Here is a 15,592-nt window from a genome sequence, read left to right on the forward strand (position 1 = left end):
AAAGTCGAGATTCTGAGAGAAATATTGAACCTGTGTCGTTGTCAGCGGTGTTGGAGGCGAGTTGAAAAGAGGCGTGGGGTTTCACTCCGGCTCCGATGCACTCCAGCAGGGAGAAGAGCGTGTACCAGTCGTCCGTACAGTGGATGTTGGCTGCATTAGTCTTCAGCAGCTCGTGAAGGCCATAGGCCACCTCCCTGCTGACCCGGGACAGGACGTGAGATTTCATCATCAGCAGGTGACGCAGAGAGAGGAGAACCTGCGGGTGCACAGAGAGAAAGAAGAACATCAATATGTTGATCCTTTTGTAACTATAGTGGATCTTTTATTTACTGTATTTAGTTCTAACTCCACTTGGTGTGCCGTAAAATCTGGAATATTAGTCGCACACTATTTAATTTATTTTCATTTGAAACAGACACAAATTTCCATCTGTTTTCGCACATATCCGGTTTGTAATCCTGCTAGCTCCCGGCGAGGTAGTTGAGCAACGGTTATGTTGATTGTTGTGAGGATGTCAGCTGCACTGGCGATCATGACAGCGCCTGTCCGTGATGACGCTTTAGCTAGATTATAGCACATCGTCTGGGTAAAATACCGTTACACAATAAAGTACCTCTCTCTGCATTTTATACTGGTATATTGGTTGCACTGGTTTACCTCTGTAGTGAACAAGCTCATTTAAATAGCAGCTGGGCAGAAGACAAACTATTACTCGGCTCTCTTGTACAGAGGCCGGGAGTTTCAATGATCATTCCAGGAAACTATTCCATTGGCAGTTACAATACTCACTCCAAACACTGGCTTTTATTCCTCATAGGAACTACAAACTTGGAGAAAAATGTACTATGTTCTACCACTGTAACAATTTCAAAATATAACAGTAGTAGTAAATCACACCATAATGTACACGCACGTCTGGTGTGTGTTTTTGTCAAAGCATTGTTTAACTGGTGGTATTGTAATGGGTTGTTACATGCACGCCTAGTAGCCTATAGCTGAATTGATGTAGATGAAGAAAATCTTCATTTCAGTTCAAGTTAAATGTACTTTTGTCAAACGGATACCCGCTGACACACAACAACAAAAGAATCAATTTCCAGGTGTTTCCATGAATGGAAAACTACTCTCTAAATGTCCAGGTTTTCCAGGATGCGGGGCAACCCTGTCCAATAAAGCCTTCTATTGGCCGAGCGAGCGGTTTGTCTTCTGACATCACTTCTGGTCGATTTCAGTATCAGGGTTCCAAATAAAATGTTATTGTCTGTTACGTAGCTGCCTCTGCAATCAGTGTGTGAATGTGACATGTAGTGTAAAAGCAGCTTTGAGTGGTCGCAAAGACTAGAAAAGCGCTATACAAGTACAGTCCATTTACCATGTGGACACGGGGCCTTAGACAAAACTCTCCTTAAACTCTACTTAAAATCATCATCACCATGTGAAGGGCTGTGGACCAACAGAAATTGGCAATGAATGTTTGGGTTTAAGCTGACCTTTCAATACAACATATCGGACAGTCTGCCGACTTGAAATGGTCATCTGAACCTGCTGCAGCATTGTGTCCACTAATGTCTGTGTATGTGTGTTTTTATGTGTTTAATGTACCTGAGAGCTGATGTCTTCTCGTCTCAGCAGACGGATTGCGAGACGAAGGAGTCCCACCACCGCCCTCTCCACCAGGAAGCAGCTCTCGTTGGCGTGAACGCAGAGGTGGCAGAGGCGGTCACGTACTGTCTGCCACACACAGGACACACGGTCTCTGCACACACAAACAGAGGGGGAGATGTTCGTTGTAGTAAAAATGACAACACAAATGGCTGCTGGGAAGGCGTCTTTGACCTATTCTCCTAATTACCGGTTCTCCAGAACGATACGCAGCAACATCTCCAAGCAGAAGGCAGCGTCCTCCTCATCATACGTCTCTTCATCTGGAGTGACTGATATCAGAGCCTGAGGAGGAGAGGAGGTTTTATACTTTGTTTTGTGTATTTATGACTGAATGATGACCTGTGACATTTATATATTTAACATTATCTCAACTAGCCTAGAAACATTGTAAGAAAATACTTCTACACAGGCAGGGAAAATCAATAAACAACAAGATAGTTGAGCTTTGTGTACACAGATGATAAGAAATGTTGTTGAGAAGTAACAAGAACCTTCATGAGCTCCTGCAGAGACTCCAGCTGCAGGAATTTACTCTCTGTGATCAGCTTTTCTGGGTCACATTGCTAAAAAGAGAGAGACAGAAATAGAATCGTTGACACATTTTATAAATGAAAACGTCTGAATGGCTTTTTAAAAAAAACAATGGAAATGAGTCTAGTAGTTTTAGTAGTACTTTAAAGAGCTTAAAGCTACAGTAGGCAACATTACTTCATAAGAATTTGGTAAAAATTACACATTTTGATCATTGCATTTCCCTAACAATATTAAATTGAAATGATGTAGATGTCTGATCTGTGACTGTGAGCGCCCGCCCCTTGTCCGGTCTGAATCACACAACCAATCAGGTTTAGCTTTCCACGTAACTAGCCAATCACAGCGACTCTGTACAAACTAGCATCATCCGGCTTCAACATGACACAGAGGTTGTCTCAGTCAGGAGCTATGGCAACTTGCAGTAAATTTCCTGTACCTCCTTTGCAGACAATGGCTTATACTGCTAAAGGAGCAAGAAGAAGGAATACCTTGGAGGAGAAATAAAGCTACAAAGACAGCCCAAAATACTAAGAGGGAACAGATGAGTGGGAGTGTGAGGGGCTGAAGTGCAAGTGCCCTGTTCCTTCTTGACAGCTAACGGTAGCTCTTAGAGTAACAGCTAACGGTAGCCCCAAGTTCCAGCACCTAGAGGTAAAAAGGTACTCCATACCAACAATCATAATTATAATGATAACTTTAGTAGTATTTGAACATTTTGCTAGCAATAAAGGAGCACAACGGCTGTGCGGTACACACCAGTAGCAAAATGTGTGTGCATGTTTGGTGTAGTGGAATTCTGTGTATTTACACTATCTTTAGATGAGCGTATTTTGCTTTAAACATATATATGTACAGAGTAATAAATACTGACTGAGAGATAATTAGGAAAGAAAATGATGTGTTTGTGTTTGGTAAGGCAGACAGGAACTTGGATGTTGGACTACAAACTGATTTCAAAGATTTTTAAGGTGCAAGTACCCTTTAAAAACAGATTAAAGTTGTATTATCCATCATAAATCAGAACTTCACCTTTATGCAGAGGATGGCAGCCTGCTTGGCCTCCTGGTTTTCAGTAGAAGGTCCTCTGAGTCCCGACTGCTCGGCTCCACTCAACGTCAACCAGTTCACAAAACTCAGCACCGCCGACTCACCGCTGCAACGGAGGAGGTTAATTTAAGTTTACTTTGGGCCCTCTTTTCAGGAATGATGAATAAAACACATCTCATTATTACAGAAAGCTGGTCCCTTATTCTAGGATCAAAGACGACTACAGCAGGTGAGTTTGGTGCGTACCGATTTGAAGGCGTTTCCTCTCTTTGAAGTGAAATTTTCCCATTTGGCTCCACAAAATCTTCCACCTGAGGCAACAAGCACAGAGTCTGAGCACTGAACAGCAGGTGGCAGCAGATCATGTGGAATACAACAGACCACACACTGTATCTGCAGACTTCATCACAAGGCGGACATTAATCAATCACGAACACAATGGAAAAGAGTGTTCAGAGTGCAGTAAATGAGTCCTGACCTCGACCATGGCTTTGGGCAGCAGCTCGGCTCTGAACAGCTGCAACATGGAGTCCATAATGTTCTTCCAGCCCTCCCTCAGGATGTTGCCGTGCCGATGGGCAAGGTCAAACACAGTCTTGGCGGCTGTCTGTGCCTTATTGTTGCTGCCAAACACTGTAGGAAGGTTTTCTATGGACTGCATAGAGAGGGGAAACACCAACAATCAGCCATTGGACATTGGGCACAGTAACTGTACACATACGTCTCTAATGATGTGATTCTTGCTATCACAAAGCATAGAATTAGCTTTACATACTCTACATTACTCTAAACCCGTAGTTTGTGCATTGTTGTTGTTGTTTTGTTGTTAATATGTATAGTTGTGTGTTTATGTATTTTTTTGTGGTTGTTGCTGTGTTGAATATTTCTACAGTATATTGTTTTTCATTCACCTTAAAATAGGGGTTTAGGGGAGGAGGAAGAATGGTAATGTAATTGCTGTTTTATGTAATATATCATGAAGTGTCTCTGCTTTTTAACCACATTTGGTAGATGTAGCACTCATACATTCTATAATAAACCAAATCAAATCAAAGATTTAAAAGAAAAAAAGTTAATTTGTCTCTTTTTGTAGTTCAGGATACTTTTAGTAAATTTTAGTAAAATGTTGATGATGTGAAGTTTTCAACAGGACGTGGGCAGCTCACTCACCTCACTGCTGAGAGTGGTGAACTTGCAGAGGGAGATGATCAAATTGTCGAAAACATCACTGAAGCCATAGTGAGCTGCTATCATTGCACATTTCCTGCAAACACAGAAACAAATATGAATGTTTACATCTCAAGACGTCACAAAACACTAAAAAACACTAAAGGTTTGGTTTACTGTTGAATCAGTCATCAATCATTCAATGTCAGTCAGACTCCCCCAACCTGAATTTCAGAAGCTCTGTTCTCTGACCAATTAGCGTGTGCGAGTTTTAAACTATCAAAGTACTTTGCATCTTTAGAAACCTGCACTTGCAAAACAGCTATTGTTGATATAAGCTATGCATGTTAGCATGTATCAACTGAAATAATTTCTGTAGAAATATGACGTTGATTTCAGTTGAGCTAAAGCATTTTTTAGTTTTTTTCATTTAAAAAAAAAGCGAGACCAACGACAACCTGGAGAATATTGTTTCATCAGGTTCAGGAAATGCTACAAACAGCTCCAGTGGGAGGAAAGTGTTCCAATCAATAAAGGAAGGCCTAATGTCTAGGACAAGATATGAAGTGCGTTTGTTTGGCTCTATTTTTAGATTCAAACCACCACTTTAGTTGTTAGTCATCGACATTGCTTACCTAAAGCCAGTGATGGCCTTCTGGATGATGTTGTCGTCCAGACTCTTGTCAAACACGAAGGACAGGGCAGCGATGGTGGGACCCCAGGTCATGGTGAACAGGTCATGGTCGTAGCTGCCAGGTGGCAGGTGGAGGAACACCCCCTCAGATGTGGCACCGCGGTGTAGTAACACACTCCAAACGTAGTTCTCCTTCACTAACCCCGTCTGCTCGTCTGGCATCACAATCTCCTCACCCCTACAGAGGGAGAACAGAACAGCTGTAACAGCAGCTCAACCACGTCAGCTGATACATTAAAGCAACGGAAAAAGCCAGAAGTTAACTTTTGTCAAATCAGCAGGAATCCTTTCGTAAGAGTTTTGAGTTTTGGTACAAATAAAAATGACTTTTCTGATGACTCATGTTGAAGAGGCTTTTCTTTCCCCTCGATTTTTTTAAATCAACTAAGGAGCAAAAGTTTTAAATGTCAAAATACAGACAGACTCAAAAGAACTTAGATCAGTGAAATAGTTGGTACTCTGCTAAAGTTTGAATCTGATCAAAGACTATGAATCTATGCAGACATTTTATTAGAGCCTGACCAACATACATGTTGGCCCATATTATCGGGCCGGTTTGCACAAATATGAAAACTTGTTTTCCAGAATATATAATGGGGACAAAATGGTTGTAGTGATTTAGAGATGTGTCATTACATAGTTTGTCCAGCAGAGTGTGCTCAGACTGCATAGTGTACAATACTCTCAGCACTGTCTGCTGCACGTGTAGAGAGGCATCGCTGCTGAGATGGCAGTGAGCCGCAGTGGAATTGGTTGACAATATATAATTTTGTTGAATATTCTTAAATAAAATCATTTGATCGCTATTATAGTACTGTGATTTTTGTGAGGCACTTTGTGACCTCGCTGTGTGAAAGGTGCTATAACAAAGAACCTTACATACCTTTAACTTACAGTACACATAGAAAAGGTCTATTTCATTTAATCAAAAAAAAAATCACTACATCGATGTCAGTATCTTTTAAAGATTAATTTTTCTCTCTAAATTACAATTGATCCTGAAATCCTACACCGGTCAGGCTTTACATCTGATAGTAGAGTTGAAACAATAAAGATTAATGGAGTTGATAATCAATTCATCATTTAAGTCCTTAATTTAGCTAAAGTTCCCATCATTCTCCGGTTACAGCTGCTCCAAGATATTGGAGATTTTGGCCTCTTGGTTGGACAAAACAAACTGATGTAATAGGTGAGAAATTATTATATGTTCTTTTCTGTTATTTGATAGACTAAACCAGTAATGTTTTACCACCTATCAAATAAATAATAGACAGGGCAGTCGAGTATTCTTTTAGGATTCCAAATGTAATATTTCTCAGTTTAATCAAAGCTGCTGGCTGATGAAAGTGAGATGAGTGCTGCAGTGGGACGGCAGCTTACTTGATAGCAACGTAGATATCCTCCAACATGTCCTGATCAAAGTCTTTGTTTCCATTTACTCCCTTCAGATTTTTCTTGAATTGCTGTTAAAAGAAAAAAACATTTAGTTGTAAAATATTCACTTTTTTGTTCCCGTGTAGAAACTTTTTTCAACACCATCAACATACCAGTCAATAACTTGGCCGACACACCCAAGCCTTTGGTATTCAGTGCTTCGTTAACCGAGCATCCGACCAACAATTAAAAGGGTATTATGCAGAAACACACTTGTTATGTGTCACTTAATATGCTTTAGTTGCAGCGTTAGGAAAATAGGGATTAGAGCCTTGAGCCTCCTGTAAATAAACATAACCGTCCTGCGATGACTGACAGCCTCTAGGCTCGGCTTTATTCATCGGCTAGAGAGGGTTTGTCCAACTAGCAGTTAGGAAGAGGGGAAACAGGAGCTTCTCTGCAGGGACACACAGAAAAATAAACACCGGCAGAGAGGGCCAGAGAAAGCAGAGGATCAGGCCTCTGTTTGTCATGCTCATATCAGGGACACGCACCGTCTCACCCCTGCACATACAGTATATATAGCATATCGCTCAGTATCAGGGAGCAGCTCACGGAGCAGCAGCTGGTAACTAGAGCCAACACAACAGCTTCCAGATCAACAGCTTGCTCTGATTTATGGACGTAACACCGCTGACCTCACCTGCACCTCACTGAAAACACACCTCGTTGTCAGATCCTTGAGAATAGGATCTCATTTACACTCAGCGATGCTGGGCATACTTTTCTCATTTCAAAAATAACCCCCCTGCCAACACATGCTGTGGTGAATACTACACATTGCAAGCTGCTAAGTAACTGAAGTGCTAGGCGCCACTTTTATTGGGCCTCTCCACACTATTGTGTGGAAGCCTCTGCCTGTTGTCTGAGCCCGGAGGTCAATGACCTTTCTTCACCAAACCACAGCTGACCTTTTAAGAATGTATAGGGATATTTTAAACAGCATAAAACAGCAGCTGTATGATGAGGTATGCTCGATCCGTTCGACGATTTATGTATTCATAAAAGACAGTGAGACAGAAAGAAAGGGAAAGCAAGAGCTTGCTATTGTTTGTCAGTAAGAGCGGCCCACCCACAAGCTGCCCAAGAGGCTCTGTTTAGTCTTCATCAGCTGTCAATCAAAGGCAGAAAAAACAGAGACAAAGACGGCAGACACACATACACACACACCACCTCCTCCCCCGCCTCCTCGCCATCTGTTTAGGATGAGTTCACCTCTCAGACGGACCACCACTGGCTACAGCTGTTGGCTTTGGGCTTTCTGAGCCGCCAAGCTGCACCAGTGCGAATGCTAGCACTCACAGAGGAATGTCACTCAATCAGACACAAATAGTGTCCCAGAGAGAGAAAGAAATACATATATACAAACACTTCAATCTTTTCTTTGATATTCAGAACAAAATCTGTGAACTTACATTTGCTAATTTCAAATCACAAGCATTTGATTGTTTATTCAGGAGCAGCAGCAGACAGGAAAAAACAAACAGTCCGACTGAACCGAGCTGCACTCCATCTGAGTGACAGTTTACTATTCTTTTTATTTTTATTTTTTTTGGCTTTTTATGCCTTTATTTTAGAGTGGATAGCGGCAGAAATTGGGGAAGAGAGAATGGCGATGACGGCAGAGGGCCGAGGGCAGGAGTTGAACCCTGGGCCACGGCATCGGTGACTATAGCGTCTGTATACGCCGATTTAACTACTACAGATCATGATTAAGATGACAATGACGAAGATGACTCTCACAACATTAGGTGATCATGTATGTATTATGGTTACAGATCTTTTTACCAACAATAACATTGGACTTTTATTCACGATCTATGATCTGTGGGCCTCACTGACAAAAGCTCATACAGCTTGGTATAGAGCACAAAAAAGGCACAACGTGCAGAATATTTTCATTGATTAAAAATACTTCTGTTACTTACCACAAACTATGTTTAAAAGGGACAACTTATTAAAACCATTTGAACAAAATAACATCTATTGTCTTCCTGATCAAAACTGGGTGGTGTGATTTTATAAGTTCACATCGTGAGAATTAACAACTGTGGTGATTCATGTGGGAGTTGTCATGGAAGCCAAGAAGGACAGTGAGGTTCTGTGTGAGTCCTGAGTTCTGTGTGTGATTGTTTGTTTCTGTGTTCTGTAGCTTTTAGAGCAACACATTTCATGGAGAAGACGATCACTTTTGACGAGTGGGTTTAATACAGGACATTCACACAGGAGTAAACATGTTGGCGGTAACCCTTGTGACACTGGCCTTTCACTCTGACCAAATACCAATCATCTCTTTGCCTTTATTCTGTTTTCTGCAGGTAAAAAGGCACCTGTAATGTTAAAAACAGGAGGAGCACTCACCTCTATGGTCATGGGTATGTTCTGCTTGCGTACGTTGTGGTTATGCTGGTCAGTGTTCAGCATTATGACAGCGTAGGCCAAGGCAAAGCCGGCATCGTTGGTCATGAAAGGAGAGCCGTTCACTTTCTGTAAACACAAACACAGTACAAACAACACAACACACATTAAACAGTGAATAATAAGAAGTATAAAGCCCCTTGTTTCTAACCGACCACCAAACCAGAGCACTGTTGATTACATAAGAAAAGCTACTGTAGTCTGAATCTGATCTGACCTTGCACATACTGCTGATATTCCAGTGGCTCCCATAGAGTGGAAAACTCATTTACAGTGTGACTGACTAAAATTACTCATCCACTCTTTGAGGTCTCTATTTGTGTGTATGTGAGCAGTCTAAGAAAAGACATTACTAGGAATAGTTTCCACATGGCTCCTCCTGCTATTTTAAGAAGTCAAATGCTCTCCCATGTCGAGTTCGTCCTTTGTCCATCGTCGTGTATATATGTGTGTGTGTGTGTCTGCCTTAACACTGATGTCATCCTACTACAATAATCCTGAGGTTTAATCATGTGACAGATTTGTTTTGCTGGATGGAGATGATGGTATGATTAATACTGCAGGTGGGAGCAGGTCAATCACTCGTTGGCAGATGTGGAACAAAGAGGTCATAGTTTTTGTAAACCACAAGTAGCCAGTTCTAGCTATGAAGGTCAGTGAGGCCTAGAGACACTTCCGTTAAAAGCCCACAAGTCACATTTAAGCCCAGTACTAAACTTTGTGTTTGGAGTCCTTCAAATGCGATAATAGAATTAGGAACAGTGAAAGAATTAGGCTACTTTAATGCTGGTCCCCTACCAATGCCAAACAAGTAAGACACGGATTGGTCAATACATTTGGGCAACACAATTCTGGAAGCAAATATCTGATTGTATTGAGCATTCATTGATTTCAAGTTTGCAAAAGTTTATTCTTATCTTTTTATCATCTTAGACCATGTTAGCTTGAGTCATACCAGGGAAGGAAAATAAATCTAAATAAAAATAAACATCTTTAGGAACCTTCAGATATTGATTATGGTTGTTACTGTGGCTGCTCACTGGTTTGATGCAAAGTTCATCTGTTGCCATTAACAAGCAATTCACTGCTCAAATTGTCTACCAGGAGCTGAGTGCACCAGCTGGGCGTAAACAAAAATAGGTCTTTTCTCTCACGCCTGACTTTACTACAACCAGTCTTACAATGCGCATCCACGTGAACACTTGAAAAGTGGTGACTGTTGCCAAGCAACACACAACTACACTGTCTAACTTCTCCCATTATTGTCGACAGAAAATACGATAACAAAACAAAAGTTAAGAAACATTTTTTTTTCAGATAATTATTATTATTATTGTTGATAATAAGGAAACGTATACAGTTGTATGCAGAACAAAGAAAAGCTATCGACAAGGAAATTGATCACCGCTGCGATCAATAATGATAAGCATGCCTTTGTCAGATGTACATTTATCATGCCCCCCACAGTATTTTGAAAGGCCCTGTTAGCATCAAATCTGAGCTCAATCAGCACCTGCTGCAGGGGTCAACGCCACATGCTGCAGCTGAGGAGAGAGCTCTTTAATTTAATCAAACAGGACCTGTCTGTCAAAACGGGACATTTCGACCAGCTTACTTTCCAGTGGGTAGAGAGTAGATTTCCAGTGGGTTGGTCGATAAAGGATGACACACTATCTCGTTTTAATGCCCTTTCATTAATCCTCCTGTAAAAAAAGACGCACTGCCACTGTGTTTTTCTTTTAGGTTTTGTGACTGTTCCTTTAACGTTTGTTTACCTTGGATTTAAGTCTGACTTTCCAAACGTGCTGCTCCATCCTATAAAAATAAATATAAAAGACACACCCTGGTGCAACACAAACTCGGTTTAAGTCTAACTGGTGCACAGGGCGTAATTTAAAGTCTGTCGTAACTTTCAGCTCTAGGCTAGACGTAAAGTTTTACCAGGCGTGCGCCCAGTTGGTGCACTCGGCTCCAGGTGGTGTGTTTTGTTAGGTACTGTATATCACCTATTATGTTCTGATCATGCTGCTGTCAATATTCTTCCACTTTGGCTCTTGTGCAAGTATGAAAACTTTTATATCAAAGGTTTAGCGTGTCTCGCTTAATCTGAATGCCTAAATGCTGCTGATACAGGATAATAAATATTGTATTTTTCAGAGATTGGGGGATTGTGTCTTACATGCCAGTTATCAGTAAAGGTTTCCAGAAGCCTCTGGATGACAGGAGCCTCTCCAGGAAGTCTAAAGGCCTCCAGGTAGAGTCGCAGGGCCTCATCAATACGTAGCCCCACGAAGGTGAATGTGCTGAAAAAAAGATTAACATTATTCAATCTCATTTTTTAAAAGCCTTTAGGACCAGATCATAACATATCATTTCAACGGGTCAACAATCCGGCGTGGATTTCACCGTACTTCACAAAGCTGTCCAGGAGTTCCATGTTCTTGCGATCGCTGATGTACTCTCCAATCATCTTCTTGTCCAGTCGGGGGTTTTCTCTGAGCCACTGGGCCACCTGGTTGTTGTCGAGGGGGTCACTGAGGAGGCCTTTCTCCTGGAGGAACTGGATACCCTTCTTTGGCTTCTGGTTAAACTGCTCTGTGCCTGTGATCAGGAGCTGGACATGTGACAAAAAATGAGTTTGTAAAGTGTGGTTTTTAGATTTCCAGAATTGGAAGTGGATGTGTAATGTTTCTAAAAAATCTAGATCAGCGCTCACCTTTTTCTTTGTTCTAATATCCAGCAGCTCCTGGGAATCAGGCGACCATGTCGAGAAACGGTTGGGCTTTTTCGGGGCTCTTTTCTCAACTGCATGAAAACATGAAAAATTACATTTCAACTAACATCTTCCATCATAATGCTTAGGAAGACCTTAAAGTGAAAGTTAATGTCCCACCAGTGTCATTGTCTCCTTGATCCTGTCTACCCAGTCTCATCTTCTCTGCCATCAAATGTCCACTGGTTGGTGGACAGGCTGGTGCGCACTTAGCTTGTGGAAGACCATTAGTGCTGCCAAGCCTATTAAGATCTGAAGACAAGGAGATAAAATAAGTTAAAGAAAACGAAGCCATTGATTCCTGATCTTCCTTGTTTTGTTAGTCAACACCTTTAATGTGGAGCTGTATATTCAAGTAAACAATAGAGTTCCTAAAGTCAAAGTCAGATGTGTGCAGCGGTACGTGTACCAGTTGAAGTGTCCGCTCCAGTTTTGGTTGAACTCTCTCCCTCTGCCAGCATTGTTTCCGACTGGTCCTGTTGAGCTGTGTTGTTGACGACCTTGGCCTGGCAGTGGGCTTCGGTGCTGTCAATGACGGTGAGCAGAGCCTCCAGTGAAAGGAGGTGTGTGGTGTAGAGCTGCCCTGACACTGGAAAAGCATTCTGTCGAGAGAGAGAGGGGAAAGATTTTCAACAAAATATTCAATTTGGTATAATATAAAACAATCTTTAGAGGCTTATCTCAGATTATTAATCCAGACCGATATCTTAAGGTTTGGTTATTGTAAAAGGGTTTTTACTGGGTTCAGTGCTACACAGAATACAATTCAGTATCTGTATCACAATCATATGAACGGTCAAAGAACATCAAAATAAATTCATAAAATTAATTAATAAATTAATCTAATTTACTCTAAGTTTTCATGAAACTTGGAACTCGCCCATCATGAGCCAATTATCTTCCTGGCTACTGGATTTTAGATGAATCAAATCAGTGAAAAAGAACACAAAGACAACAGATGTGCACGGCCAAAATATTCAGCCAAAGACATTTTTGCATAATTTCTTATGCTTCAAAATTGTAGAGGGAAAAATAAGTTATTCGAATGTTTTTTAAAGATAATGAAAAAAATACAGAAAAAAAATTGAAACAAAAAATTTCAGTTGAAGCCGAACCTACCCGACAAGCACTTGTTTTGCAAAATAAAAAAATCATGCTATTTTTAATAAAATAATCTGAAATTCTTCATCAATATGCTTCGAGTGATCCTTGAAGGAGACGTTACCTTGGACAGCAGCTTGGTGAGGTCCTCAAACATATTGGAGCAGTAGAAGTCACAGTCATAGTTGATGTAGAGCTCAGTGACGAAGCTGGGGATCCTCCACAGCTGAACCAGAGCCTCCAGAGCCATCTCCTTCATCTCATAGGGCATCTTAATGTTCTCTGACGTGATGATGTCCATCAGTCTCTTTAGGTACATCTGCCAATTAGCATACAGGGAGATGATCGTTAGTACTCATCGTACTCAGACACTGTTTTACCATATTGTTGGATTGCATGTGTGTCACTTAGGACAACAGTCAACTGAGTACTATCTATGTTAAAGAAGAAAAAAAACAAACTAGTAACATAGTTACCTCAAGCTGAAACTTTAGATGTGCTCTCATGCTTTCAAAAAGCAAGAAGCACACTCGTATAGAGGCGGCATATAAGTTCATACGGTCCACATTCAGCAACTGTAACACACACAAAATCATCAGAGAAGTAATTATCAATAGTTTATACCAACGCAAAATTCTTTACACTATGCTATATCAGATACAGTACATCCAGCTTTTACATATTTCTTGCCAAACCAACTAATGAAGTGGCAGAGATCGTCAAATAAGATTGTTCGTCTTGTTGTACCAAATATTTTAGCTTTAAAGTTAGCAACATACAATGCATACCACCATACAGCACGGTTAAAATAGTATCGCATCACTTCAAAAAGTTTAACAAAAATGTGTAAAACAGGACTTTGCACAAGTGATGAATTTTAACTAGAACAGATTTCCCCAGAGCAGATCCCATGTGTGTTGGCTTGGAGTCAAATAATGAAAATGATGATCCCTGGTGTTGCAAGTGTCTTACTTAAAAATGCTAATAGTTTTGTAATGAGCAAAGAAATATGCTACCAGTATGAATTCAACAACAAACACACACACAACAAATTCTACTTCACCTGGAAGAGATGTCTGCTGAGCTCATCCTTCACCAGTCCCAGTAAAGACTGGTAATTAGCAATGTGTCCTGATTCAAGGGCTACGGTCAGCAGCTGCAGGCCCATGTGCATCATGGCGTCAGTGTTGTGGCGGTCGTGTGGGCTGGTCAGTGAGATCAGGAAGCGAAAAAGCTCCCTCAGACATGGCAGGCCGTAAGGGATGAGCGAAGCTCCTACAGGGAAGACAAAAGGTGAAGAAACAACTTAATTAATTTGTAGATAAGATTTTTTTATTGGACAACTAAAGAGGATGTGTGAAGAAAACACAATGTGAACTCTCAACTCAACTCAGCTGATCCTTACCATCTCTTTGTGTGGACTGTGTGAAACGGACTCCTCGGGGGTTGACGTAGTCCATGTCATGGACAGACGTGCTGTCTGACTGCTCTGTAATGGAGTCTTTGTCCTCCAGAACCTCAGGGATAGACTCCACTGAGGCAGACTGAGCTGGTCCTAACTGCCTGCCTTCAGACTAGACACAAATAGAAACACAACACAAATCAGAGTCATCGGGAAAGTTGCAGTCACTTCAAAGATATAGGATCTCTCTCGAGTTGCTTGAGTTGCACAACAATGTAAACAATGTCACAAAATGAACATGGACATAGCAACAGCTCAATAAAGTTAATGAGAAATAATACGCTTGTGGAGCAAGAACTGATGATATTCTATAAAGCTGAACATACCTGTGCATCCGAGCCAGGCTCAGCCCCTGGGAGTGTGGTAGCAGTGCTAGGGGTCGTCGCAGATAAGCTGCAGTTTTCTAAGTCAGAGAGGTCTTCCCTGGAGGTGGCTTTGGAACAGGTGTCCAGGCCGCTGTCTGTGGTTGTAGGACTGGAAATTGACGAACCAGCACTGTCTGAAGCTGGGAGGCTGGAGGTGGACAAGCCTGGCTCGATGAACGGGACGCCACCTAACGGGAACAAAGATGGTGTAACATGATCTTAAATAGCATCAATATGTAAGATTAACCATGGATTTATTTTAATTTGTTAGCCCATAAAAACATCAGTATTAGACACGTCTTCATGTTAAACAGGAAGCTTTTTACTTTTTAGCTTTAAGAAGTCCTCAAAGCTGAGGAGGGGTCATTGAGAGCTGTGAGAGTATTATTACTAAAGTTTGTGTCTCTACCTGAAATGTTGTTGTTACTGAGGGTGCTGGACTGCGTTGGGTCCAGCTGACCGGAAGAACTTCGGACCATGTGGCGAGGTGGCCTTGGCGAGCGTTTCTGCTTCTTCCATTTGGACGACTCACTCATCCCACCAGCGCGCATCTTCAGCTAGAGGAAACAGAGCAGATAGCTGAGCAACGCCTTTCCAAACGCCCTGTACTGCTGGACCACCACTACCCATTATTGATAAAGTGCATGATCAGATAGGATGCTCGAGTTCTCGAATAATCTTTCCTATTTTTACTTTTACTATTTTTTTTAACTTTCCTTTAAAATAAGAAACGTAGCTATTAGCATGGCTAGTGCCAGACCTAGAGGCTGCCATCAAATGTAATGCGATGCAGTAATAAAAGTTGTTCGTGTCTCCAAAGGGGGCTGTGTAAAGTCTGCTAGATGTCCTCAAGTGATGTCACTTGAGTCAGCATTATTGGAGGCTGAAGACTACATATTCAAGAGGTTTGTTGGGTGCAGAGTCAGAGCTTA

The 15,592-nt window shown here is 41.4% G+C and overlaps 1 protein-coding gene across 3 annotated transcripts in view; it reads right to left on the reverse strand.

Moving 5' to 3' along the window:
* The window catches only part of gbf1 (golgi brefeldin A resistant guanine nucleotide exchange factor 1), an 81,028-nt gene that overhangs the window by 12,365 nt on the left and 53,071 nt on the right, over positions 1-15,592 (reverse strand). For 2 of the 3 annotated variants that reach the window (XM_069658147.1, XM_069658145.1), the window contains exons 9-30: positions 15,070-15,217; positions 14,622-14,848; positions 14,239-14,407; positions 13,897-14,108; positions 13,310-13,408; positions 12,958-13,152; positions 12,136-12,334; positions 11,853-11,984; positions 11,676-11,764; positions 11,371-11,573; positions 11,139-11,262; positions 8,903-9,028; positions 6,488-6,570; positions 5,049-5,285; positions 4,417-4,510; positions 3,725-3,901; positions 3,493-3,557; positions 3,229-3,352; positions 2,157-2,228; positions 1,853-1,947; positions 1,603-1,756; positions 31-256 (exon numbers count right to left, since the gene is read on the reverse strand). In XM_069658147.1, coding sequence (XP_069514248.1) covers positions 31-256; positions 1,603-1,756; positions 1,853-1,947; positions 2,157-2,228; positions 3,229-3,352; positions 3,493-3,557; positions 3,725-3,901; positions 4,417-4,510; positions 5,049-5,285; positions 6,488-6,570; positions 8,903-9,028; positions 11,139-11,262; positions 11,371-11,573; positions 11,676-11,764; positions 11,853-11,984; positions 12,136-12,334; positions 12,958-13,152; positions 13,310-13,408; positions 13,897-14,108; positions 14,239-14,407; positions 14,622-14,848; positions 15,070-15,217 — 3,250 coding nt within the window. The remainder of the gene's footprint in view (positions 1-30; positions 257-1,602; positions 1,757-1,852; positions 1,948-2,156; positions 2,229-3,228; positions 3,353-3,492; positions 3,558-3,724; positions 3,902-4,416; positions 4,511-5,048; positions 5,286-6,487; positions 6,571-8,902; positions 9,029-11,138; positions 11,263-11,370; positions 11,574-11,675; positions 11,765-11,852; positions 11,985-12,135; positions 12,335-12,957; positions 13,153-13,309; positions 13,409-13,896; positions 14,109-14,238; positions 14,408-14,621; positions 14,849-15,069; positions 15,218-15,592) is intronic. The other variant, XM_069658146.1, reaches the window with a different exon arrangement.

Source organism: Semicossyphus pulcher, unplaced genomic scaffold (genome assembly GCF_022749685.1).
Source record: "Semicossyphus pulcher isolate SPU_LCO1_2020_fin unplaced genomic scaffold, fSemPul1.0.p SCAF_12, whole genome shotgun sequence".
In the NCBI taxonomy this organism is placed as follows: Eukaryota; Metazoa; Chordata; class Actinopteri; order Labriformes; family Labridae; genus Semicossyphus; species Semicossyphus pulcher.